The sequence below is a fragment of the Trichosurus vulpecula genome, chromosome 6 (assembly GCF_011100635.1).
Source record: "Trichosurus vulpecula isolate mTriVul1 chromosome 6, mTriVul1.pri, whole genome shotgun sequence".
Lineage (NCBI taxonomy): Eukaryota > Metazoa > Chordata > Mammalia > Diprotodontia > Phalangeridae > Trichosurus > Trichosurus vulpecula.
The window spans coordinates 213,793,582-213,820,730 of NC_050578.1; the positions used below are offsets into that span (position 1 = coordinate 213,793,582).

Consider the following 27,149-nt stretch of genomic DNA (forward strand, 5'->3'; position numbering starts at 1 on the left):
TTCTTCACACAGTAAGTAGAGCCAAAGTTTGAACTCAGTTCCTTTGGATCCAAATCCAGAACTCTCAATGATAATAGCTGAGCAGTAACTCACATGTCTATGACACTCGATGGTTTACAAAGCATTTCCTTCATAAGGCTGTGAGGTTCAGATTGCTACTATCCCTATCACCATTTTAAAGATGAGGAAATCAAAGCCAGAGAATGTAAAGTGATTAGTGAGGAAGCAGCAGAAGGCAGGATAATCGGCATTGGGGCTCCAAGCTAAGTGTTCTTCCCACTTCACTATCTTGCTGTTCATTGAAAGAGAGCTCCTTCCTTATGCTAAAGGCTTTTTGCTCAGGGAAGGGTATATAGATGAACTGTACTGGGCCTTCCAACTCTGAGATTTGTTGAGTTTGTGGCTACTCTTACAACATATGACAGACAACTCAGTGGGAATAACGGTTCAACTGAACAATTAGTTTCATTGTCTGGCTGAAACCTAAATCAAAGACTGGTCTAAATCAAACCAGCCAACATTGCTGAACACAGATGGTACATTGATAATTACCAGACTACATATCCTTAGTATCACTACTTAGGTCTTCCTAACTTCTTCAGATTATAAACAGAATAAATTTGTTGCTAATAAAGGAGCAGTTGCTGGAGAGAGCAGGCAATGGACCAGGAATGAGTGGGCTCCATCCTTACTGTTAAGGGGCACCTTGGCAAAGGATCTTCCTTCTCTGCACTCTAGAGTCTTCATCTATAAAATGAGGGATGAGACTAGAGAATTTCTAAGGTTTTCTTCTAGATCTAACATTCTATTATTCCAGTCCTGGAGAAAGGTATAGCCTGCTTTAAAGTCTATTTAGAAAAAATCAAGTTATTAAGTCCTTGAGGATATAAATTCAGTGGGAAAATATCATTCTATATAAATAATATTTGGCGTTCCTGTAAAACCTAAGAGGATTTTCTCCGATTAATCATTTTTTACATCATTCTTTTCGAAATATGGCCATGAAACACTACCAGATTGGTTATGTTCATTGGTTAAATCAAAACTAAGGAGCATCTCTGAAGGGTTTCTTCTTTCATGATCACAGTAGGATCTTAGAGTGGGAAAAGACCTTGGGGTCCACCTAGTTTCATTTTCTCATATTGTGCATGAGAAAACTGAGGCTCAGAAAGGTTTTATGACTTGCCCTGAGTCACGCAGACTTGGTCTGCCAGCACTAGGAAGAGCACTCAGGTCCTGTGACTAATTTCAGCACTCTTTCTACTCTATTACACAAGACTTAGAGCAGAGAGGGACATCAGAAACCATTTTATAAATGGAGAAACTGAGGACCAGAGAGGGGAGCGGTCTCCTGAATTTGAGTAGGCTGTACATCATAGTGGGAATGTATTCCTCTTGCCCCCTCCATGTTAAAATACTTGTCCTTCATGGTTTGAGTTGGCTATCTTATCTTTTGTGAAACCTTCCTTGATATCCTCCGAGGAAAGTGTCATCTTTGCTCATGTTTTCCTAGAGCATTTTAGATATCTTCTCAGCCCTTATCCCAGTCTCCCTAGTAGTATACTTATCTATGCACATGTTCCCTCCTCCTTAGCAGACTGTAAATTCCTTACAGAAGGGACTCAGATATTAGGTTGTTTGCAATCTCTGATCCTCAGCTATGAGCACAAGGCCCTGACCCCATGTTTAAACTTCTGTCCAAGACTATGTAACTATTGAGTGCTGGGGATGGGATTCAAAACCGGGTCATCTGACTTGAAGTCCTATCAACTACCTAACACTGACACAATCATAAACCCATGTTTCTTTAAAAATCAGGCCAAGTTCATCATTTACTTTACCTCTTCTATCATACAGAAAACCTGCTTATTTATGCAATGATATTCAGGAATTACATGAAAAATTTTATTCCTGTAAAATGAAATTCACCTTTTTGTTATTTTGATGGGAACCAAATAAAAACAGGTTTAAGTTTCATGTTATGCTCACAATTTGTAGCCAAGAAAGGATACGGTGTTTTTATGGCAGAAAGGCCTGCCTGGAGTGTGATGGTGAAGACTGAGTTGTTCCCCAGCTGATGTAGCCTGTAATTATCATACCTAAACTGCTGAATCAGCATCCTCCATCGGGCAGGGTCCAAAAGATCCTGTAATGAAATAAAAGGAAAAAGACTAGAAACAAGATGCCTTTCCAGCTCCAAGATTCTAGATGAGAACTATTTATCCTCTAAGCAAAATTTCACAGAATGCTCCATATTAATTTCTACCCAGATACTCCAAAACCATCAGATAATTAAATAACCTGATCGTCAAAAAAAGGATTTGTTTTAATAAAAGGGGGTAAGTAGGAGGGGGGGCAGCAGGAAAAGTCACCAGATGGCAATTATAAGCATCTCACTGGAAGACAGGAAGAAATGAATTTTAAAATGAAAATATTTTTTTTCCAATGTAGACATTTACAGTATTGAAGGTCATTATTGAAACTTTGTTATTTTTATGCTTTGATTTAAAACCCACTGATGTGACCTTAATATTCTGTATTTAATTTTCTGGAATGTTGGCTTGGTTATGAAGCGAAATTAATACTATGGAATGTCAGAGTTTTTCAAGCTACTGGGAATTAAAACACATGACTGAACAAACTTCTGTCAAAGAAATATAAATGTTTTAAGTGCAGTCAGCTCTGCTGCATTAAGTACCCAATAGGACTCAAGCAACAGAAACAAACAATAACTAGCAAAGCCAAACCTCCAAATCTACTATTTCTAGAGCCTCAGGTTCAAGAAGATAGAGGATAGAAGAATCCTTCATTTTAGAGAAAGGCCTCTGTTATTTCAAAAATGTAACTCAACCTCAGGCTAAGAAAACAGGTTTAATCTAAATTGCATTTAAATCTATGGGATTTTAAGTAGATGAAAATCCTGTTTAAATTAACCCTGCCCTACAGTAAAAATCAGTCTTTTTGGCTGGTTGAGACAGAAAGGAGCAAAATTGACCCCTAATCCTTGGCCGTCCTGGCAGCTGAAATCAGAGGAAGACTGTGGCTCATATAAACAATAAAATCCACATACAACCCAAAGATCTTTTAGAAAATTAATTCTAGTAATGTTTTTTTCACGTTTCATAAAATGTTTTGTAGGGCACATTGCAAATGAAGTACTAAACAAGGCTTCTGAGCAGCCTACAGATTCTGAGTCACCACCAAGAGAATGATCTGGATCATGAAAAGGCTCGAGCCTGTGTCTTGGAATGGTATGAATTAATTCACAATATACAAAATGCACATATATAGACTTTTAATTAAATGCCTGCACCCAACAAAGAGTTCACAGACTTAACAATGTTTGCTCTGAAAAACTGCTTTCTATGCACTCTCTGACATGTGGCTTCTGTAAAGCTGAGTATTTTGTGTTTTTAATTGCCTCTGGGAGCTGTTATGTACCCAAATCCCAACTCTACCTCACTGTGGAGCATGCTAAGGAATTATTTTTCTACTGTTTTTTTTTATTTTTTGGGTTACATTTTAAGTTCTGAACCAGCTTCCTCCCCCCCAATTCCACCCAGGGAAGGCCACCATTTGACAAAGATTTATAAATCTATGTAAAATTAACTATGAATACTTCTATTTATCATCTACAAGCATTTTTTAGAAGATGAAGGGAGAGGTCTCCCAAGAGATGGTTAAAACATTGTGGTGTCTGCCATAAGATGTAAGCTTCTCTTGGTTAATGTTGGATAGTATTCTCGCTGCCTCTGCCCCACAGGTACTTACTCTCTGTTCTAAACATTTTTCCAGCACATGTACAAACAACTAGTCTTATTTCACACTTACTGGGGGAGGGGGAGGGGACATGAATGGCCTACAGTTTTCTGGGCTACTCAGGTGCTTTACAGTTAGAAACAAATGGCAACTAGGGACTAGTTATTTAGCAACTGAATGGCAATAGCACCCAAAGATCTTCATTAAGTCTTCTAAGGGCAATGGGGTCTGCACCTACCACTGAAGTAGGTGCCGAACAGACCATCCCCATGAATGGATCAGAAGCAAATATGTGCTCTTCGCTCTAGCTTATAACATGCTAGACAAAGTTTATACACACACCAATAAACACATGAATGTAGAGGTAAGCTTGGAGAGAGAGCTGAGGAAGGTGGTTGAGTGAATCTCATACTTAGAGGCACTGGGTGAGACAGTGCTATCTCCTACAACAATGAGAAAAGATGCATGGGGATAGGATTTGGAAGAAGATTAAATTCAAAGGCATAAACTTATCATTTTGTTGGAGGATAATTTTCACATTGGTGAATGAATAAAAAAGCATTTATTAAGGACTTACTACATACCTGACACCGCGCTAAGTAGCAAGACAAAAAGCATGATAATCCCTCCCCTCAAGGGGCATGCACTTTAATAGGGGAAAACAATACAAATAGGGCAGTGGAGGACGGGGACAGAATTTTGCTATGGGAAGTTACTGGGATGATGATGAATGGCATCACGGGGCAATTTATTAACTTGGTTTTTAATGGTGTTGTTTTAATCACTGTTCCTAGAGCTAGACGTGAAAAGTAGGAAATGCAGGATAGTAAAAGAAAAATCAGTGTTAGGCCAGAGAGAAATGCTGTAAGTAGAGTGACTAGCGAGTTATTCATAGAGTAATTTCAACAGCAGCTATAGGAACAGCTGAAGGAACCTACTGGCAAGAAGGTCAGTCCTGTTCTACAAAAGGCTGCTCTATCACAATTAGAATGATTCTTCTGAAGTGGACTGCCAAAGACTGATATTTTTCATCTGGTTTAATTCGAGGAATTTGAAAGGTGAAAAATAAATAAAAAATTGTATAAAAGTCCCAACAGTGAGACTGTTAGTTTAGTAAAATAAAGAGGGATGAAAGAAATGACCTAAATATTTATGGCTTTCAGGTAAAAAAGGTCTATTTTCCTAACTAGGTTAAAAAAATCCCTGTCAAATGAAATGAACTGTCAAACCTGGACTTCTTTACTGGTCTTCACAAGAAAGGGATTTCCCTGCCCTGATAAAAATGACAGCCATCTCTCATTTCATAAAAAGCTGATGTGTTGACCATCTGGCTCTAGTCTTTTAGGAATCTTGCTGAATGTTTTAAAACTAGTGCCTCTGACACAAGGAAACCATCATCAAAGAATACTTTTATTTTCTTTTACCATGGAAAGTCTCTTCCTAATGAGTTGTGGGAATAATTGCATGAGAATGAATTTACCACATATATGCCATGTAACCTACCACAGTTTGTAGTACCTTTGTTTGAGAAAACTCACATTCAGTCGAAGACTGTAGCAAAATCATGACATCTAAGCAATCATACATTTCTTTTGCACCTATCATGCAATAATAGACTTGCATTCACTTTATGTTAAATATAAAATTTAATTTCAAAGTCAGAAATATTCACAATGGAATGTGGACTGTATGGTTCCATGCTCTCTCATCCCTGAGTATGGGTTAAGTAGGACAAGTATATAATCTTTCCCTGTTCAATATTACGCTACCCCCAGACAAAAACCTTATTTAGACAATAAAAGAGTCAAAATGCTCAAACATTTAAAATGAGCAAGAACTCATTTTTAAACAGACAACTTTATTTTCTTGATGCTATCATAGGTTTAGAAATATTTTTTATTGCACAAAATGGAAGATGATTTAATATCTCTTAAGTACAACTTTCCTGTTTTAGGCTGTATTTCACATATCACAGACCAAGAAGTTACCACCTGCTAGGAGTTTTATCTGAGAATCAGTTGTATCCTTCAATTTTCCTAGACAGCTTTCTCAGTTTCTTTCCTATTTTGAAAATTTTGAGTTGTGATTTCTTTTCTGTCTAAAATACTATTGAATTGCTAACCCAGAAAATTTTATTCCACATTTAGAAGTTCAATGATTAGCCTAATATTTATATGGGAGTCCGAGTAGTAAGGCTTTAACTATCAAAAAAGTATAACCCGGAAAGCTACTGTCCTGAAGAATTTGCTTTGATGAGCATTTAATACTAGGCACAGCCAAATCCTGACTTTTGACCATCAAGGGAAGAACAATTTAGGTAGCAAGAGCACATTATTAAAAGCAAACATTGTTCTAATTGTTTAGTAACATTGTTACTAAAATCCTTATTGCATAACAGTAAGATAGGGAAATTCTTTTAGTAGGCCCCAGACTTACAGACAATTCTCACATAATGAAGGAAGTAATCAAAGCTTGAGGTCTTACTTCCACTTCCTGTTTTAGGAAAAATTGTGGTATTTGAAAATGATTACCTGACTAACTGGAATCCCTAATAGACATGACTCAGCGCCTCTGGACTTCCTTCAATTATTTGAACTGAAGAGAAAGAATCTACTAAGTTCTGGCTGACTTTTAAATGACGTGGTCAAACAGAGGTCAGAGAATCAGCACAGAGATCGCTAGAGGAATGTTCTCATTTCTGGATCCCTCTCTGTCTCGTTGCCTTACCTCTGGCTGGGGAGACACCAGGATAATTTTTACATCAGTTTTGCTTCTGAAAGTCCATTTGATTTCTGCTGAGTTAACAATGGCCACTAGGTGACCTCCTGGAGCCCTACGCCAGGAACTAGTACCACATAAGAGTGGTGTACATCTGATTTGGTTTAATTACAACGCAAGCTCAGCAAAACCTTATGACTTAGGGTTGTTTTTTTCCTACTGGGCCTAAAATTTATTTTTATCCTTTGGTGTCCTGATTGCATGGTATTCTTCCTATTTTTGTTTTCCTGGTGCTTTTGTATTTGATTCATATAGTACAGATAGGGTACACAGATAGGGTATTTTAAGCTTCCTCATTTCCAGAGTTGCAAGTTATTCATGTTTAAAAAGCCTTATGCTGCTACTGATTCTCTACCAACCAAAGAGGCTTCATTTAGTTGCTTCACAATGTAGCACTGAGTATTTTCTAGATTGGCTATACTTCTTTATTCCATTGAGGTAGATGGCTCTAACAGGCTGGCTGGTGACTGTAAACCTGGCTGGGGTTTATTTTAGAAGGCACAATGATACCTGTGCCACAATTTCCAGGATATTTTGCAGCTCATTGGACCAAACTGCACAGGAAATTTCCAATCAAATTTGGAAACTTTCTCACCCTTCTCAGTGGTTCCTTCTTTGATACCTTCCCAAAAGTAAATTTTCTAACTACCTTGTAGAAACTTTTAATAAATCTTGTTACTTTTCACTATTGGACTATTTCTCTTCCCTTTCAAACCAAGTTTTTCAAAGGACTGCTTTCACTTCCTCACCTCCTCTGTCTCCTTATTTCACTTCAGTCTGCTTCCATACCTGTGCACTATAACTACCCTGAGTATTCACCAGTGATCTGATCATCACATCCAGTGGCCTTTTCTTACTCCCCTCCTTTACTTCTCTGCTCTATTTGGTCCTGCTGAGAGGCATCTTGTATCACAATGTCTCCACGAAATCTTAGCTAGCGATCTCTCCTAGCCCTGAGCTTCTATGGTTCTTTGTACCTGTGCCTCTCAAGTGGTGATGAGAATATGCTGTCTTATACTGTAGTATTTGAGGAGCGAATGGTAACAGCATGATCTCGATTATTTTGGCTCAGAACCACGATCATCTCTGCGTCTGCCTCTCCTCTAAACTCCCACACTGAATAAGTTGTTAAGTCTCGATTTGAACTCTGTAACATCTCTTGTGTCTATTGCCCCATTCTTCCCTCCAACTGCCACCATATTTGAAGCTCTCATTACTGCTGGCAGTAATCTTCTATTTGCTCTCCATGCCTTCACTTCAGGCTCACTCCTCTCTAGTCCATCCTGCAGACAGTGGCCAAAATCATTTTCCTAAAGTACAGGTCTGAGCACTTCAGTCCCCTGCTCAAAAAGCTTCTGAGGCTCACTACTGCCTTGAGGTTAAAATAAAATCTCCCTAGCCTGGCATTTAGGGCCCTCTACAATCTGGCCTTAATCTATCGCCTCCAGCCATATTTCATATCACTCTCTTTTATACACTCTATCTTCCAGCCAAGCTGGACAGGTAGTTCTACAGCTTGATAATCACTCTCCAGGCTGTGTACTCATGTGATCTACCATGACTGGAATGAGTTCGTTGCATAAAATATTTGCTTAATTAAAGCTGGTTCACCAACTCTTCCATTCTGCCTTTAAGAATCCTTCTCTTCCTCCAAGGCTAAGCTAAACTGATACCTCCTCTTCCATGAATCTTTCTCTGAACTGCCTTGGCCAAAAGTGTTTTCCTTCCTACTCGAGCATTTTGCTTTGTCTTTGTCACTCCGTACTTAATATTAGTATATTCCTAAGAGAATATAACCATCTTGAAAGCAGGGATTATACCATTTTAAATTGAAGACTCCCCAGTGGCTAGCATAGTTCCATACCTACAGCAGAGGTTTAAGTGTTCTGTTGTTAATCACTAAATCCTTCACAATGTCTAGCAGACATATGGACTACTACTAACAGCCAATATTTATATGTGGCTTTAAGGCTGGCAGAGCACTTAACATATCTTCTCTGATTTGATCCTCATAATAATCTACTGAAAAAGTACTAAAGGGATTATTGCTCCCATTTTATAATTAAGTAAACAGATTCAGACAAGTGATTTTCCCATAATTTTCTTTGTTACATCAGAATTTGGGGTTGGAAGTGGTTACTGGGAAGAGACTATGATATAAAGAATGAAAAGCTTCAATAACATTTTAAAAAATACAATAAAAAGTATGATCATACATATAAATAGTGGCACTAAATATATATCAAAGGAAAACATTTTGTAGACATTAGAAAACTATGGCTAGCCACAATCCCATTACATAACAGTTATCTCATTTAGTTGACTATCACACAATGATAAGTTACCTTATAAGGAGAGATATGAGTGTCTGAAGGAAAGGCTAACATTCCCATCACTTGTCGAACCTCATCCAACTGACTGCCTTCAGCTTGACTGAAGTGCTTTCTTGCATGTCTAAAAAACAATGTGAAATATTTCAATCTATATTATTCATCTTAATGAATCTGAGATGAAAGATAAAGGCATTTGTGTAATCTGTATAAAAATGATTAGAAAAAAGGAAGGCTTAGCTGCAAACTCTTAGGGATTCTAGACACAAAATCAACAGTACAACATGCGTAGTACGCTGGACATGAAGGGATAAATTATTTTGGTATTAAGAGAGTTTATCATATATCTGAGATGCCAAGCTCAAAAACAGTAACACCATATTCAATTTGTTTGCTCGTTACACTCTATCACAGTAATACCTATCATTTGACAGAAAACTGGTAAAGCAATCAAGAAATCCATTCTCTGTCTATTCTGTTAGATATAACACTGGACCTTTTCATGCAGGTCCAAAGGTGGCAAAAGTAGTCATTAACTAAACCATTTCATTTATTAAGAAGAAAATCAAGAATGAAACGAAGCAAGTACGTAATACTTCACAGGATATACTAGAGCCCAAATTAATCATTAGACATGGACTTGCTCATTCACATTTTAGTTTTCCAGTCATCTGGTTTAAATTTTTTTTTTTATCACAGGTTTATATAGCACTCTTACAAAACTATAAGACCCTTCAGTTGCCAAACAGAAACAAATGAGTTCACTTAAATTCACAAATATACTTCAAGACTAGCTATTCTTCACTTGTCCAAATGTTTTAGACACAGAAAATGGGAGCTGGATGCAGTTAAAGGTCTACTGAAAAGTCATGTTTGTGTTTTGAAATTTTGCAACATTCATTCATTCAGTTGTTCTTTCAATTTACATCACTTCAGTCACTGTGCATACTGTTTCCTGAGCTTTATTTCACAATGTATCAGGTTCATGAAGATTTTTCCATGGTTCTCTGTCATATTCATCATTTTTTAGAGCATAGTAACATTCCATTACATTCATGTACCAGAGTTTGTTGCGTGTCATTCCCTAATCAATGGACATCTACTTTGTTTCTAATTTTTTGTTATCACAAAAAAGCTGTTATAAAAATTTTTGTGTATGTGGGGACTTTCTTTTAAGTAACGTCATTTTTGAGGTGACATATATACATATACATATGGCTCGTAGTGGAATCTCTGGGTCAAAGTATAGGGATATTTTAGTCACTTTATTTGCATAATACCAAATTACTTTCTAAAATGGTTGTACTGATTGACAGCTCTGCCAATAACGCACTAGTGTGCCTCATCTTCCCACAATTCCTCCAAAGCTGAATATTTACATTTTTTGTCATGTTTACCAATTTGCAGGATGTCAGGTGAAACCTCAAGGTTGTTTTGATTTGCATTTCTCTTATTAGTCATTTGGAGGCTTTTTTTTAATAGCGTTAATAGTTTACAATTCTTCTTTTGAGAACTGCTGAGTCAAATCCTTTGTATGATCTATTTTGGAAGCTACTACAATTATGTCACTGGAGTGCAAGGTCTAGGAACTTCCACAAAGCTGGAAAGGTCTCAAGTACAGTCCCAGTGGAAACCTGTGTCTGCTCTCTGAGAACCAGTCTTTCCACGTACAGGAAGACTCAACACTAGTAGCTGGCTTCTAGGTGAGAAATTCTTGGCCAGGGCAAGCCACAAAACAAGGAAAAATATGAAATGTTTCTTTGACCTGAGCAGTGCCCTTCCATTCCTACAGCGGCAAACCGGTAACAAAAGAGGCAAAGGTTACCAAGAATCAGTGTTTTTACGTGGTCTAGAAACATTAATTTAATTGCTGATACTCTAAATGTATGATACTTGTTCAATAACCAACAAGTCTACATACTACTAATGGAGAAATTAAATCATATCCATATTGACATTGTTACATAAATAAAAGCATCAGTGAAAAGAAAGTTGCAGATAGATGGGAGGACAATTTCCGTGTAGAGGCACATAAAGGAGTTGGTGATGATTCTATTGGGCTTCCGAAGGCAACAAAAACATCATTTCATGGGATACTTAGTCATCGTACCTTGCAGTGCTCAGAACGAGTATAAGGAAAAAGCCACTGTGAAGATAATCAGTGGCTGAGATATAGATATCAGCATCCAAGGATAAGAAGGTGGAGAAATTCTATGAAGAACCTGGTAAAATCCTTCAAGTTAAATCAGCATACACTTCAAGCTAATGAAAAGTGTATTGAAAAAATATGACCTAAGATCAGGAAACAAAAGAGGCCAAAGTTTTTCAGACAAAACAGATACCTCACATTCATAATTGTGATTACTGTCTTCAAGAAGAGAGTGGAACGGCATTCCTTTCTGTTAATACAGGAGAATACAGGAACCCAGTGTTTGTTGACTATATAAAGCACTTAATTTAGTAAGCTCTCCTCAAACAAAATAGCTCCCACATGTCATTCCTTCATAGATGGAGAGACCTTCATTGATGACTCCTTGATAAATACTATCATGAGGTGTGAAACGGGGGAAATGCATGCAGGAGAGTTGATATTATGCTTACTACATTAAGTTCCAGAACACTGGAGAGCCTCCTAAAAGAGATTCACAATCACTTAAGAATTCAGTCAGCTAAGTAATACACAGAGGAAAAACCAAATGGATGACAAAGAAATACTATCTAGATTATGATATATGGTTGTATGAGCAGTCACTTGAATGTATCTATCAGTATATCTATCTTGGACAGATATGACAGATGGCTGAGAAATGAAAAGGAAGAAGACAGTAGGCCAGATTGCATTTGGGTACTGCAATCAATGACATTGAGAGGCTCCCTGAAACAAGTACTCATCTTTTTTTAACACTAACCGTCTCAGTCCTAAGTACAAATCATAAAGAATCAAAATTGTGGGTCCCTAAGAGGCTAATGAAGAGATGAAAGATGACTGTGAAGTAGGTGCTGCATATCTCTAATGAGAAGTGGGTACTGCATGTCTCTAATGATAAATTTTGTGCAAGAGGTGGGGTAAAAGAAATTTGCAAGTAATTTTTTTTGTTGTTGTTGAAAAAGGAATTGGATCAGCAAAGTAAGGAATAAGAGATGGATTACCCACACTGACGTAATCATACATCAACTAAAGAAGGGGCAAATACATTACACTTATAGTTTCAGTGTTGAGGAGACACTCAGGAACTGTAAGAATAAGCTAGAAGCTTGTTAGATTGAGTTGACACAGTGGTGATTTAGGTGCCAATCATCAGGAGAATCCAATAGCCCATTTTCCAGTATCTCTTCTGTTCCCTATTACTTGAACAATGAAGTCTATGACCACATTTGTAAGTTCCTTTACTACTTCATGAGGCAAATTGTCTGGGCCTGAAGAACTGAATATTTCAATTAGCTCTTATTTACTATTCTCCACATGCAGCTGAGTAGCACAATGGATAAAACACTAGATCAGGAATGAGGAAGACCTAAGCTGAAATCTGGCTTCCAACACTGTGTGTCCCTGAGCAAGTCACTTAACTGCTGTCTTACCTCAGTTTTCCCATCTGTAAAATGCAGATGATAATAGCATCTACCTCCCAAGGTTGTTGTGAGCATAAAATGAGATCTTTGTAAAGTACTTTGGAAACCTGAAAGTGCTACACAGACGCTATTATGATCATGAGTATTCTCTCCTTTCTTGAGTTAATTACATTCTCTCTTAAGGACGTCAGTTCTATTCTTCACATTTTAAAGCTTGTTCTACTTGACTGAGAAGACAAGACACAAAACAGGAACGGGATTATTTTGCTTTCTGACTTCATTGGACATGCTACATTCCTCAAACTGAAAACTTTTCTTCTTTGTACATGTTCTGGTTCAGAACTTACCTGGAAAAAAAAAATCTCACCTCATTCTTAGTTTTGGTATTCTTAATATTACTTATTGCTGCTTCTTTGTATTTATAGTCTTGGTTCTAAGTTCTTTTTCTACGTGGTCTTTTAAAATGGAAGGATTTTGTATCAAAATTATATCCGATGTAAGAATGCATTTAAATGGGAATGTAAAATCTGTCTCTAATCCAATGGAGCTATGTTAAACTGAATGAGAAATTATGCAGTTTCAAATGTCAGGTGGCCTTAGTAAAGTGACTAATATGACTTGATAATAGGCCTGAGGTTGACATACGGGGAAGAGAGTATTCTAAAGCTTAGGGGCTCTGGAATGAGAACAACCTCACTCTTGAGCCAGCCTAGATTTGGAAGTCATATTTTGAATTAAATTGATAATTAAGAGAAAAAAGAACCGAATGTTAGGTAGTTTGATCTTTTCAAGAATAAATTCTTTCAAAGCCTTTAAAGATAAGGATCAGTTTTTAAAATGTTGGTCATTTTAATGTTAAAGTTATGCCAACAGAGACCCTCATCTATGTCAACGTTTTAGTTTGTCAATGTTATGCCATTATTTCATAACACTTTTCTATTACAGACAAATATTGATACATTTTGTAAAGGATATACTTCTTTTGTATGCTAATTCACCCATTTATACCCAATAATTCAATCATAGTTCTGCCATTTGACTCAGAAAAGTTATTTCACATGAAATGTGACCCATATTAACTAAACTTAGGTAAAATACTACCAAAAACTTAAGGAGGTAAATACTAGATTTGTTAGGGCCAAAGGAACAACCTGTAGTCTCAGAGTTGATACCAAGGGTACTGGCCAAGCCTGGATTAGTAGAAGGCCTGGGGGAAATTAATTTTGACCCTCAAAGTTCAGAAAACTCCAGGCACATAGGTAAGTCGGGAAGCTCCTTTGCTATGCAAATCTGCCTCTGGGTTGTGGGGAGGGAGTCACTAACGTTAGACTGTCAGGATTCTCCTTCTCCTCTGAATGCTCTTCTGCTTCCTTCACTCTTCTCATACTCCATTCTTCCAGAATTATTTCACTTCTCCATGAGTTGAATCTGGAGTCAACATTTCCTCTGGAGGACTGCCACAACAGTAATATTTTTATTTATCATTTTTATCATATTTTTATAATACTTTATGGTTTACAAGACATTTTCTTCACAACAATGTGAGGAAGGGAGGCAGGTAATACAAGGATTATCCTTGTTTTAAGGGCAAGGAAATTGGGACACAAAGAGCTAGGGAGTATCAGAGCTAGAAGTTGGACCAGTCCAGTGCTCTCACCACTATACCATGCTGCCTTTCTACAGGCTGCCACGAAGTGCTTCAGTTCTAATACCTAATGGAAGATATTCCCTAGGGTCAGGCTGCATAACTTCCTCTCACTGACCATTGGCTGTAAAGAGATACACGAAGGACTCATCAGCTGGGTCCCATTTTGCTGCTGAGAAAAGAAGATCGTCAAGTAACCTCAAAGAGATGCCAAAAGGTCAATTCTTCAAGTTTGCCGCAGGTTAGTTTTATACCCCAAAAGGAAACTCAAACTAGCAACTTCACCAAGAATTACTGATTTTAGTCCCTGCTTAACCTAATTTCAAAACCTATTAAGAGCCATGCCAAGAATTATGAAAATCCCTGTAACACAAAGGAAGATTCCCAAAGAATTACGGTAACTGGATAACACAAGACTTGGCAGACTCTACTAAAAAAGTATCTTGGAATATAACTTTCCAAGCGGTCAAAGAGGCCTAAAACCAAGAAAAATGTCTCCTACAAAGCTGCGTATAATATTAAAGGGCTAACATTCTACTAAGAGAAGAAACAAGTGTTGCTTCAGAACCATAATGTATTCATAGGCTATTGAGAGTTAATTAAGAAAAACAGAGAATCTGGGGGTCTCTATTCTGAGGGTTTTTAAAATGGGGAAAGAAAAGAAGAGGTGAAAGGAACCCACTAACTTAGTAAGGAGAAAGAAAGGGGTTAGAACTTAATTATTTCTCATGACTGGGGTGCATGAGAAGGGCGTAAAAGCACAGAGAAAGGGGTGGGGGAAATGGGCATCAGATGAGCCTCATTCTTCTCTGAATGAGACAAAAAGAGTATTAAATATCACTTAGGCAGAGAAATATAACCATCTAAACAGGGAAACAGGCAGGGATAGGAAGGGAGGGTTTAGCAGAGGTTAATACAGGGGACAGAATAGTTTCAATCAGAACAAACTTCCTGAAAAGGGAGGAGGAAGGAAAGAACTGGAAACTAAAGGGTAACCATCAATTGGGGAAGACCAAAGAAACTGAAGTATTTTAATATAATGGAACATTTCTGTATATATTGGAACGTATTATAAGAAATAATGAAAGAGACAATCCTAGAAAATTCTGGGAAATATGAACTGATGCAGAATGAAGTAAGCAGAAATAACGGTGAAAAGAAAAACAAAAGACTCAAGATCTCTGATCAAAGCAACTTCCAACTTTATCTCTAAAGGACCTATGATGAAGCATATTTGTCACCTCCTGAAACGTGGACTTAAGGTGAAGAAAACATACGTTTTGGATATGGGATTGTATGGATTGGTTTTTCTTGGTGATACTTATTACTAGAGTTTTATTTTTTTCTTCTTTTTCTGCTTTTAAATGGGGGAAAGGAGTGTGGAAATAATGATGACGGGGAAAAAAAAACAAAAGAAAAAAGAGGTCTATTGAAACATTTAAATGAGTGCATAGGATTACAGAAGGAGGAACAATCAGGATAGCTCTGAAAGTAACAATTTGAAGTTGTTATACACGTCTTAAAAGCAAATACTATGTGGTACAGAGTCAAGGTTTCATATATAATTCCCCTTTGAGGGCTAGTTTGTATGTGGAAAAACTAATTTTTTAAAACATTACTACATTTTTAGTATTTCTATATATAGTGGAACATCACTCTCTACTAGTTCTCCAATCAAATTGCTCCTTCTTAGTCTGTGTTGCTGAAACCTCATCTAGGTCCCTCCTTCTATCTGTAGATGTCCCTAAGAGAACAGTCCTGGGGTCCTCTTCTCCCTTTATACTACTTCACTTGGTGATCTCCTTAGTTCCCTTGAATTTAATTACCATCTCAATGGCGGTGACTCTTATATACCTACCTAGTCCTAAGTTCTTTGCAGACCTCCAATCTCATTTCTCCAGCTGCCTTTCAGACATCTCAAACTGGATGTCCAAGTAGACATCTTAAAATTAATATGTCCAAAACTGAACTCATTATCTTTCCCCTCAAACCCTCCCTTCTTCTAAACTTCCCTATTACCATCCTCCCAGACCCTCAGGCTTGCAACTTAGGCATCATCCTTGACTCCTCACTATCTTCCACCTTCCACATTCAATTTGTTGTCAAGGCCTTTTGATTTCACCTTTGCAACATCTCTTGACTATGCCCCCTTCTGTCCTTGGATAACTGCCCCTACTCTAGCGCAGGCCCTCATCACAAGCACTGCAACAGTCTGCCTGCCTCAAGTCTCTAGTCAATCCTCCATTTACTACTAAAGTGATTTTCCTAAGGTGCAAGTCCTACCATGTCAATTCACCCTCAGCTCACTGAATGCCAGTGGCTCTATAATGCCTCCAGGAGCAAATACAAAATGTTCCATTTGACACTCAAAGCCCTTCATAAACTAGCCCCTTCTATGTTTCAGTCTTTTTATAGCTGGGCATTTTCTCTGGCTGTAGTTCATACCTGGAATGCTCTCCTTCCTCATCTCTACTTACTTGTTTCCCTGGCTTGCTTCAAGTCCCAATTAAAATCCTATTTTTTACTGGAAACATTTCCCAACTCCTCTTAATTCTGGTGCCTTCCCTCTCTTAATTGTTTCCTATTTAACCAGTATATAGCTTTTTGTATATATCTGTTGTCTCTCCCACTAGATTGTGAGCTCATTGAGGGCAGCAATGTCTTTAGCCTCTTTTTTGGTATCCCCAGCATTTAGCACAGTTCCTGGCACATAGCAGACACTTAAATGTTATTTTGGTTATTTTTGTTAACTTTAGATTATATGTAAAATTAACCCAGCCCCCAGCCCCCCATTCTGTTTCAGTTGTCCTCTCTAGACTTCCTTCCCTTTCTATTCCAGTCACACTGGCCTCCTTGCTCTCTCCTCCCTCTGGGCCTTTGCATAGGCTGGAAGGTAACAATCTTTCCCAGCTTCCATTAAGGCTCAGCTCAAGTGCTAACACCTATAGGAAGCCTTTTTTTGGGTACCCATATTCATTAATACCTACCTTTTCAACCCTAAATTACTTCATATTTATTTGTGGTATAGATGTTGTTTTCTCCCAGTGAAATGTAAGTCCATTGAGGATAGGGACTTTCATTTTTTGTCTCTATCTTCACATTTAGCAGAGTGCTAAGTGTGTGGTATTTTATTGTTATACCAAAGTAACAAATGTTGTATTTGTTAGTTCTTTAAATTTATAGGGTATTCTAATATATTAACTCACAAAGAACTACATAAAAACAATTACAGAATACAGCAATATTGGTCACCAAAAATGAGGAAGGATTTTTTTTCTAAAACAATTATGGGAACAATGCTTTCATCAAGGCAATACTGATATTGCCAATTTTAACATCCTTTTAAGTCCCTCTGTAGAATTCTGGAATGCCCACTGTGGAAAAATAGTAGGTACTTAATAAATCTTTACTGACTGATTGCCATGGAGAACACTGGCATATTTGGGGTTGAAGATGATGGTTAATTCAACATGATGAGGGTTGAAGACAAACTAAAGTGGAGAGACAGTGAAGAAGCTATAGTAGTGTAAACACCACATTATTAAATATAAATTGGAGTGATAAAAATTGTAAAAGGAAAAAAGTAACAAGATTTTGCATCAGAGCAAAATGAATGGATAGCTTGCTTGTTTGGAGGGACTGTCCTTTTACTTTTAAACTAGGAATATGGGTTTAGGTAAGGGATGTAAAGACGAAGAGTGTGACTTTGTCATATTTAAGGAGCAGGTCTGTTTTTTCATATTTACATCTGAGTTGATGAAAGATTCAGTTTAAAGTATCTTATAGTTACGTTGGAACCAGTTAGTTTGGCTGATTAGAGAACGGTGCTAGGCAAGACTACATTCTTAATTTCCACATAGGCCAGTTACTTCATAAAATAAAAATAAGGCTATTATGTGAACACAGACTGCAACCCAAAGTATAACCAGCTGTTACAAACGTATGCTATTAGTCACAATGGGGAAGGAGGAAGTTATCAGCTATGTGTAGTAAAAATAGTCCATAATTTGAAGATAGAATGGAGAGGGAACTCAATGAGCAGAAACAAACTTTGGTATTATGTCTATAGGGACTGAGATGCAAGAGACTGGCAAGTGGACTTGCGTACTTAAAGAACAGTAGGAGATAGGGCTCCTTGGACACTCGATGCCTGGAGGATATAGGTTGTGGAATGAAATAGAAGTTACAGATTAAAGTGTCATAAAATGTAATGCTGAAAGAGTTCTCTCATTTTATGGAGAAAGAAACCAGTTCCTAGATAGGACAAGTGACCTATGTTGTTAGTAAGTAGTTGAACTAAGATTTCAACCACTGCAGAAACAAGAGCAGTGGGTGAAAGGTGCAAAGAAGAAAATTTTGGCTGGATGCAAGTAAAAGTTTCTTGTCAGAGATAATCAAAAGCAGAAGGAGCTGCTTAGAGAGGTGGTTAGTTGCCTTTCACTGGTGGTCTTTAAGCAGAGGCTGGATAACCACCTGTCTTGGTTAGAGGGGATTCTGCGAAGATGCCTTATAAGTCTAAATTCTGTGAATCCATGTCTTCTGACTCAGAGTCCAATGTCCTTCTCATTATACCACATAGCAGTGGTTAATCTAGATGGAACCACATTATGAAAGTCAAGGTCAGAGGGGACTGCAAGGAGTGAGGCAGAATTTAAGATTCTCTGTAGGATGTTCAAAGAAGGAGAAATATTCTTCAATTTTGGCACAAGCTCAAAAGGATGAAGGGGGCTAATTAATTTGTTCATAAAACTTTGAGAACTTGATTTAAATCTAACTAAGAAATAGCATAAAGAAAAGAAAGACCACCACAAATTAAAGACATGGATCACAGTGCTATACTAATTTTTTTTTTCTAGGGCAGTCATAGGAAGAAAATTATATAAAATAAATTTAACACCCCCCTGCCCCAACATATCTCCTTGCTTAAATCACTTAAAACTAAGCACTCTCTGCTGTTAATAAGTTTCTCTCACCTTCCACTTTGCTTGCTAAGAAGGCATTCAACCGAAGAGAACTCCTTGAAAAGCAAAATTGGCCAAATGGAAAAGGAGGCACAAAAATTCACTGAAGAAAAGAACTCCTTAAAAAGTACAATTGGCCAAATGGAAAAGGAGGCACAAAAGCTCATTGAAGAAAATAATTCCTTCAAAATTAGAATTGAGCAAGTGGAAGTTAATGACTTTATGAGACATCAAGAAACAATAAAACAAAACAAAAAAAATGAAAAAATAGAAGAAAATGTTTAATATCTCACTGGAAAACCAACTGAACTGGAAACAGATCCAGGAGAGATAATTTTAAAATTATTGGACTACTTGAAAACCATGAACAAAAAAAGAGCCTCAACATCATCCTTCAAAAAATTATCAAGGAAAACTGCCCTGATATTCTGGAAACAGAGGGTAAAATAGAAATCAAAAGAAATCACTGATCACCTCCTGAAAGAGGTCCCAAAATGAAAACTTCCAGAAATATTATAGCCAAATCCCAGAGATCACAGGTCAAGGAGAAAATATGCAAGGAGCCAGAAAGAAACAATTCAAGTATCATGGAGCCGTAGTCAGGATCACACAAGATTTAGCAGCTTCTACCTTAAAGGATCAGAGGTCTTGGAATGTGATATTCCAGAGGGCAAAGAAGCTAGGATTACAACCTAGGATCACCTACCCAGAAAACTGAGTACAATCCCTGAGGGGAGGGCAGGGGGAGAGAATGGATATTTAATGAAATAGAGGACTTTCAAACATTCCTGATGAAAAGACCAGAGATAAATATCAAATCTGACTTTCAATTAATAAGGTTAAACTGTTTTACATTCCTAGATGGGAAAATGATACTTATAACTCATAAGAATTTTCCCAGTAGGGCAGTTAGGAGTATATATAGACAGAAGGCACAGGTATGAGTTGAGTATGATGGGATGATATCTAAAAAAATAAAATTAAGGGGTGAGAAAGAAGAATTCATTGGGAGAAAGGGAAAAGGAGAGGCAGAATGAGGTTAAAAAAAGAGGCAAGAAAAAGCTTTTACAGTGGAGGGGAAAATGGAGGAGATGGGTATTTCTTTATATTCATAGACTATAATCTGTTCAGCCACCTCCTAACTGATGGGCACTGATAGTTTTCATTTCTTTGCCAAATTTTAAAAAATAGTAATATAAGTGCTATAAACATTTTGGCACATAGAGGTCCTTTTCTTTTTTTCTTTAATCTTTTATGCAGGCATAGGCATAGTGATAAGATCACTGAGCCAAAAGACATGTGTTGTTTAGTGACATGGGGCATGGTTTCATATCGCTCTTGCCCTCTTCCGCCTCTGTTTCCTAAAACCCTCCAACATATTTTGTTTTCCTCTTTGCAAATCTAATGGATATGAGGGGAACCTAAGAGTTGCTTGATCTTCAAAATTTTTAAGTGCTGTCAGTTTACTAGTATTACCGTTATGTAATTCTCTTCTACTCTGGCTTTCATTCCTGCTACTTGACTGAACCTGCTCGCTAACTCACCAAGGATGTTTCTTCCTAAATCCAGTGATGGGCTTCTCTTGCCACCTTGACCAACCCACCTTCTTAGTCTCCTTTGAAGGATAATCATTCATATCTCAGCCCCTGCATAGGGGTGTCTCCCAAGGCTTTGTCCTGGGTCCTTTCCTTTTCTCTCCCTATACTCCTCAGTGATTTCATCAATTCCCATGGATTCAACTCTCATCTCTATGTAGGTAAACTCCAAATCTATATTTCCAATCCTAGTTTGCCAAATTTATATATTCATCTCCAACTGACTGCCTGTCATTTCCAATGTGATGCCCCACAGCATCTCAAACTTAGCATATCCAAAATGGAATCCATTCTCATTTTCCACCCTTTTTACCCTTTGCCAAAACATCCCTATTTCTTGCAAGGATACCACCTTCTGGTCTCTTAAGTTCACAATACCAGGCTTATCCTTCACTCCTCATTCTCCTTATCTCACATAACCAATCAATTGCTAAACCTTGTATTTCTACATCTACAACACCTCTCATCTTTGTCCTCTTCCTTCTTACTTAGGTCCTTCTCGCTTGGGCTATTAAAACAGCTTTCTAATTTGTCTTCCTGCACCCAACTTTTCAACTGTCCTAAAGCACAAATCTACCCATCTAACTCCCTTGCTCAAGAAGCAAAAGTGACTCCCTATTGCCTCAAGGATAAAACACAAATACTTCCACTTGATATTTAAACTCTCTCACACTCTGGTTCAAACATCTCTTTTCCAGGCTGACTGTACATACACTATATTAGAGCCAACTGGCCTCCTTGTTTTCTGTACACAACAAATAAACTTCTTTTCTTCAAGCTCCTGGGCCTAGGCAGGTCTCCCTCCTCATCCTGGTTTCTCAGAACCTGTAACTCCCATTAAAGCATGGCTCAAGTTGCACCTCATCCCTCCCTCAAGCTGTTAGTGTTCACTTCTTTCTCTGAAATTACGTTTTAATGCTTTGTATAATTTTATTTTTACTTATTTTTGAACATGATGGTCCCCCAAGAGAATGCAAGCTTCTTTAGGGCAGGGACTATTTTCTTTTTGTCACTGTATCTCTGGCACCTAGAACAGTGCTTGACACATAATGGATATTTAGTTAGTGCTTGCTGAATTGCATTATTATTATCAACACAACCCTATCTAGACTATCACCTCATGCCTGCCTGGGTTTTCTGTCCCTCATTTCTTCTCTTGCAAGTTTATACTATAGATAGCCTCAAGAGAATTCTAAATACAGTGTGCACCATCTGTCACTCTTTTCAACAACTTCAGTGGCTTGTTAGTTTTTAATATGTCAAGTCCAAGTTCATTAGTTTAGCCTTCAATGACCTCCAGAACCAGGCATCTCTTATCTCATTTGTCTCTTTCCCCATTTCCCCCCATATAGAAAGGCATTCCCTCTGTGCCTCTCCAAAGACAACAAATGTGAAGTCTTGATTTCTTTACCCAGAGGTAGATTTATATCTTCCTTGATTATAAAAATTATATACCAATGTGCTTTCTTTTCATGATTAGTTTCTGTCCCTAACCTCCTTTAAAAAAAAGGTTCAAACAAGTTGTGATACATGACTGTATTGAAATATTACTGTGCTATAAGAGATGATAAGTAGGATGATTTCAAACAAAACCTAGAAAGACTGACATGGACTGATACAAAGTGAAGTGAGCAAAACCAGGAGAACATTGTACACAGTAACAGCAATACTGCATACTGAACAATTGTGAATGACTTGGCTATTCTCAGCAATACGATGTACTGATTCAAGACAATTTCAAAGGACTCATGATGAAAAATGCTATCCATCTCCAGAGAAAGAACTGATGTTGTCTGAATACAGACTGAAGCTCTTTCTTTCTTTCTAATTGCACAAAATGACTAATATTGAAATGTTTTACATGATTGTACATGTAAAATCTATATCAGATTGCTTACAGTCACAGGGAAGGGAGAGAGAGGGGAGGGAATGATAGAACGTGGAATGCAAAACTTAAAAAATAATTTTTACATGTAATTGGAAGAAAAATAAAATATTTTTAAAAACAAATTCAGCTTTTTTAAAGACTAGTGTGACCTTATTTTTCCCCAATAACTTTTCTGCTTATTAGTTTCCAATATTACATATTGTATACTTTCATATTTTCTCAGAAAATGAGAACTTAAAACACAACAAAACTGCAAAATCATTTAGCCCAACCCCTCATTTTATAAAAGATGTCAGGGCCAACATAACTTCAGAAAAGCTGTCCTACTCCTAACTGGAATTTCTTTAAAGATGGAAAAGTATCCGTGTTAGTTGTGCAAATTTGGTCATGACACAGGTAGACTTCAGAAAGACCGTTAAGAACTACTATGGAATTGTTAGACTACCTCTCAGACAGACCCCTGATATCAGGAAGAAACAGATCACCAGCTGCATGGAAGGACTTTAAAATACTGTGACAGAGCTTGTGAAGAGCTGTGGGTGTTACCTCAATATAAATGTCAGCTAAGTTGAACTGAACAAGTGAGAGTCTGTTAGTGGGCAGCCAATGAATGTCTCTGCCTAAAGGAAAGGATTATTGGGTAAAGTTTGGGTGCCTTGGCCTTGAGGGTCAAATGGTCTAGTAAGGAGGAAGTAAGCTATTGCAGGGAAAGAGCCTAATGCTGCATCATTTCCTATTTTGGGAAGCAGTCTTTCTGGAGGTAGGACTACGGATAGTCAGAAAGACCCTGAGGGTACAGGCAGACTGATGTCTGCTTCAGCCTTTTTGTGTTGATTCACCAGGAGGCTCCTGAGATCTTACCCTATTTATCTCTTTGGCCAAGAAGATAGGATAGTCTCTGAATTCAGGGAGGAGGGAAAGACATACCTTATATAAGGTCCATGAATTGCTGAGGCAAGTGGTACATGATCTCTTTCCACAAAAGCCAGCATGATGTAGTAGAAAGAACAATGCAACTGGAGTCACATGACCTAGATTCAAATTCCAGATCTACTATTTATTAGCTCTGTGACTGAAGGTGAGTCATTTAGCCCCCGAGTCTGTTTCCTCATCCATAACATGGTGCTTATACTAACTACACCTTTCTGGGCTGTTGGGACCAAAATATTTTGTGAACTTTAAAGTGTTATATAAATGTGAATTCATTCATTAAAATTCTATCCCAAAACCTTATTCTAGGGTGGAGATAACTCTGGATTAATGATGCTCTGACAGACCTTTTCATATAAAATATAAAGGCTTTGAGCATGTGCCAAATGACAAAAGGCTGTCCAAGGAGTAGACTGGCTAAGTTTGGGGAGGTTTGTCATCTTGAGGTTGGCCACACAAATAAAAAGGTAATGGATGTTTCAGCAATAACACTGAAAGACCACATATAGAAAAAAGAACTGCAATCTGTTTCAGCGGAAAGAACCCTCAAAGCCAATAAAATTATAAGTCTTTGATGAAGAAGAGTGAGTAGTTATGATTGTGTAAGCAGGAAAGCTGATCTTTGCTGTCCCTCATTTCTGGGAGATGATGTCCATTAATGTGCAGGGATTTATAGTAAAGTGGCTCCAGAAATCTGCCAGCCTCTTCTACACTATTTTTTGTTACTTCAATGTACCAATCTAAGAAACATTGCTCTGAACTCAAAATCAGAATCAGTTATCAATGGCCTGGGGGGCAGGGGAGGGGGAATAGTGAATATTCCCTTTCTTCTTAATAGAATGCGGACACCTCCTGATTGTCTGATATAATGAGACTCTTTTAAACTGTCTAATTCTCTCTGTGGGCCTTTAGGGACAATGTGAAGGCTCTACCAGTGTGTGAATATGGTCAGGCTTTTGCTTGACAAGATCAAGTAACCTGTGTCGCCAAATAACTGGTGTCTGTATTTGTTTGTAGATGAGTCTATAAGAAATGCAACAACTGTCAGTAGCCTGGTGAGGGAGGCCTGGCATATTGTAGCTCTTTATGAGGTATGCTGAGATCATGAAAACATAGTTAATTACACCTGAAAGTTAAGGACAAGTGGGGTGGGGTGAGAAATGGTATTAGAAGGCATGAAAAGAATTTTTTGCCTGTTTTGGCATATGTCAATGAGTCTTGACTGAAGAGGGAATGAGCTGGCTAGGAAAAAAAAAACAAAGCAGAATTCTGGTAAAATTGAAAAAGCCCTAGACTTGGGAGTTAGAGATGCTGAGTATAAAACCCAGGTCTCCTGTGCATTCCCTAGAGGGCCTTGGGCAAGTAACTTGATTTCCAAGGCTCAGTTTTTCTGTCTGTAAAATGAGGTGGTTAGGTGCTGTGTAAATCTTCTCATCAGATATCTGTTTAGAACGGACGGGGGCTGGAGAAGAAGGGGCCCTACCAAGTGTGAATCTTGCCTTGTTATACTGCTCTACTTTGATCAATAAATTAATAAGCATTTATTAAATGCCTACTTTGTACCAGGGACTGCACAATGTGCTGGGGATAAAGTACAAAGAATAAAACAATCCCTAATTGGAAGAAGAGGAGCATAGATCTACGGGGAAGACAACGAGCACACATAAAACAACATAAAGCATAAATAAAATTTAACAAATACAAGCAGTTTGAAAGGGAGGATAATGGCTATTGGGGAGATCAAGAAAGGCTTCCTTAGAAGATGGTGCTTGAGCTGCCATCTTAAAGGAAGAGAGGGCTAATAGAGGTAAGTAGAAGGTAGAACTAGAGGTAAGGAGGGAGTGCGTCCCAGGCATGGAGAAATGTGCAAAGGCACAGAGGTGAGAGTGTCACAGGCGAGTGCAGCTGGACTGTAGATCATGGAGGAGGAAATAATGTCCAATGAGGCTGGAAGGATAGGCTGGAACCAGGAACAGGCGATGGAGGTGAGATATATGTCCCATAGATCGTGTACCTGGATGACTTGCTTTGGTTTGGGAAGTTACGTGGAGAAGCAGTTACTGAGTCACCTTAGGGCAAATTACTGTCCATTTCTGTAAAACTGGAAGGGGGCAGGGGGAGGAAAGTATTGGAGCAGACAGTCTTTAGCACCCTTTCCACACCTTAGATTCACCAGCTTTGATTCTGTGAGAGTGCCTTTGCTCTCCCTGCCCTTTTGTCTTAGGCAGTTTGGTTCCTCTCCTCAAAGGGGTGCACACAGTTATCTGAGAAATAAAGGCCAAGAGAGCTACATATCCTACAAACTCTACCCTCCATGTCAAGTGACTGGGAATGGCGAGAAAGGATAAAACCTTCTCAAGAGTCTCATCAGCATGACTGTGGTCAACTAATGAAAGAGCTGACCTTTCCATGTGTTAAAAGAGAAACTTCTTCAATGACAAAAATAAGTTGTTTAAGATAAGACCATATGAATTTGTTACAGACTTGTACATACATATATTTAGAAAAAGCCCTCAATGTTCTTTTTATATTTTTACTTCTTAAACTTTTGACAAGTATTTTATCACCATCAAGGAAGATATAACAATCTACCTCTGAAAAAAAAAAGACATATTAACGACGTTCCTGCTAAGAAAAGTCCAAAATACAGGAAACGTTACCTAGTTATTCCACATACATAAAACTGAAGTGAATTATCCAGGATTCAACAACTTGGTAAATTCCAGACTTGTTAGAAATAAGTTAAAAGTTCTTTCCTTTACCTTTCATAGAACGCTGGCTATTTGTCCAAGGCAAAATATGAATATAAATTACTGTGGCCATGATGACTTGATCAATGTCCTTTCTTTGAGCATTACTAGTTATATGCAATACCCAGAAAACTACAAAGGAGAGGTGTTTAATACTATCGAAAGTTTAAAAGCATGGTGATAGTGGGGAAAGACAGATCACTAATCGATAAAAATGAAATGTCAAAGATATTCTGTTCAGTTCAGTTAAACTGGACAAATATTATTTATTAAATGACTACTTTGGGCAAGGTACTATATTGGGCAATGGGGATACAAAGACAAAATTGAGATTTTTACTTTCAAATAGCTTATACTCTATTTGGGGAAAAGGCAGAAAATATGTACACAGAAAAATAAATCAAAATAATTACTGGAAGGAGAGCCTACCAACTATTTTGTAGGAGTGGGACAAGTGGAGATCAGGAAAGGTTTCACCTAGACAAGGCATCTAAGCTGAGCATGAAGGAAGGTAAGAATTCCAAGAGGGAGAGATGAGGAGGATGTACATTTTGGGCACAGGGGGACAGTCTGTAGAAAGGGGTCAGAGATGGAGTGCCGAGTTTTAGGACTGGTTAGTAGGTTAACAGGGTTAGTGTAAAAAGAATAGGAAATCAGCCTGGAAATGTATTTAGGTGGGAAGTCAATTGTGGGGGGCTTTAAATGCTACAATGAGGAATTTGAGGCAATAAAGGGTCACTGAGAATTGATGATTGAGGAAGTGGCATGTTTGGATCTGGGTTTGAAGAATACTAATTTGGCAGCTGTGTGAAAGATGGATTAGAGAGGGAAGAGACCAGAAGCAGAGAGACTACTTAGGAAGGAAGTGCAATAGTTCAGGTAAGAGATGAGGGGCCTAAACTAGAGCAGAAGCTGTGTGAACGGAGACAGCAGGAGATAGCAC

At 37.9% G+C, this 27,149-nt stretch overlaps 1 protein-coding gene across 2 annotated transcripts in view; it reads right to left on the reverse strand.

Annotated features, from left to right (window-relative positions):
• MAEA (macrophage erythroblast attacher, E3 ubiquitin ligase) overlaps positions 1-27,149 on the reverse strand; it is a 130,358-nt gene that overhangs the window by 7,285 nt on the left and 95,924 nt on the right. For both annotated transcript variants that reach the window (XM_036762345.1, XM_036762344.1), the window contains 2 exons: positions 8,883-8,991; positions 2,013-2,146 (listed from right to left, as the gene is read on the reverse strand). In XM_036762345.1, coding sequence (XP_036618240.1) covers positions 2,013-2,146; positions 8,883-8,991 — 243 coding nt within the window. The remainder of the gene's footprint in view (positions 1-2,012; positions 2,147-8,882; positions 8,992-27,149) is intronic.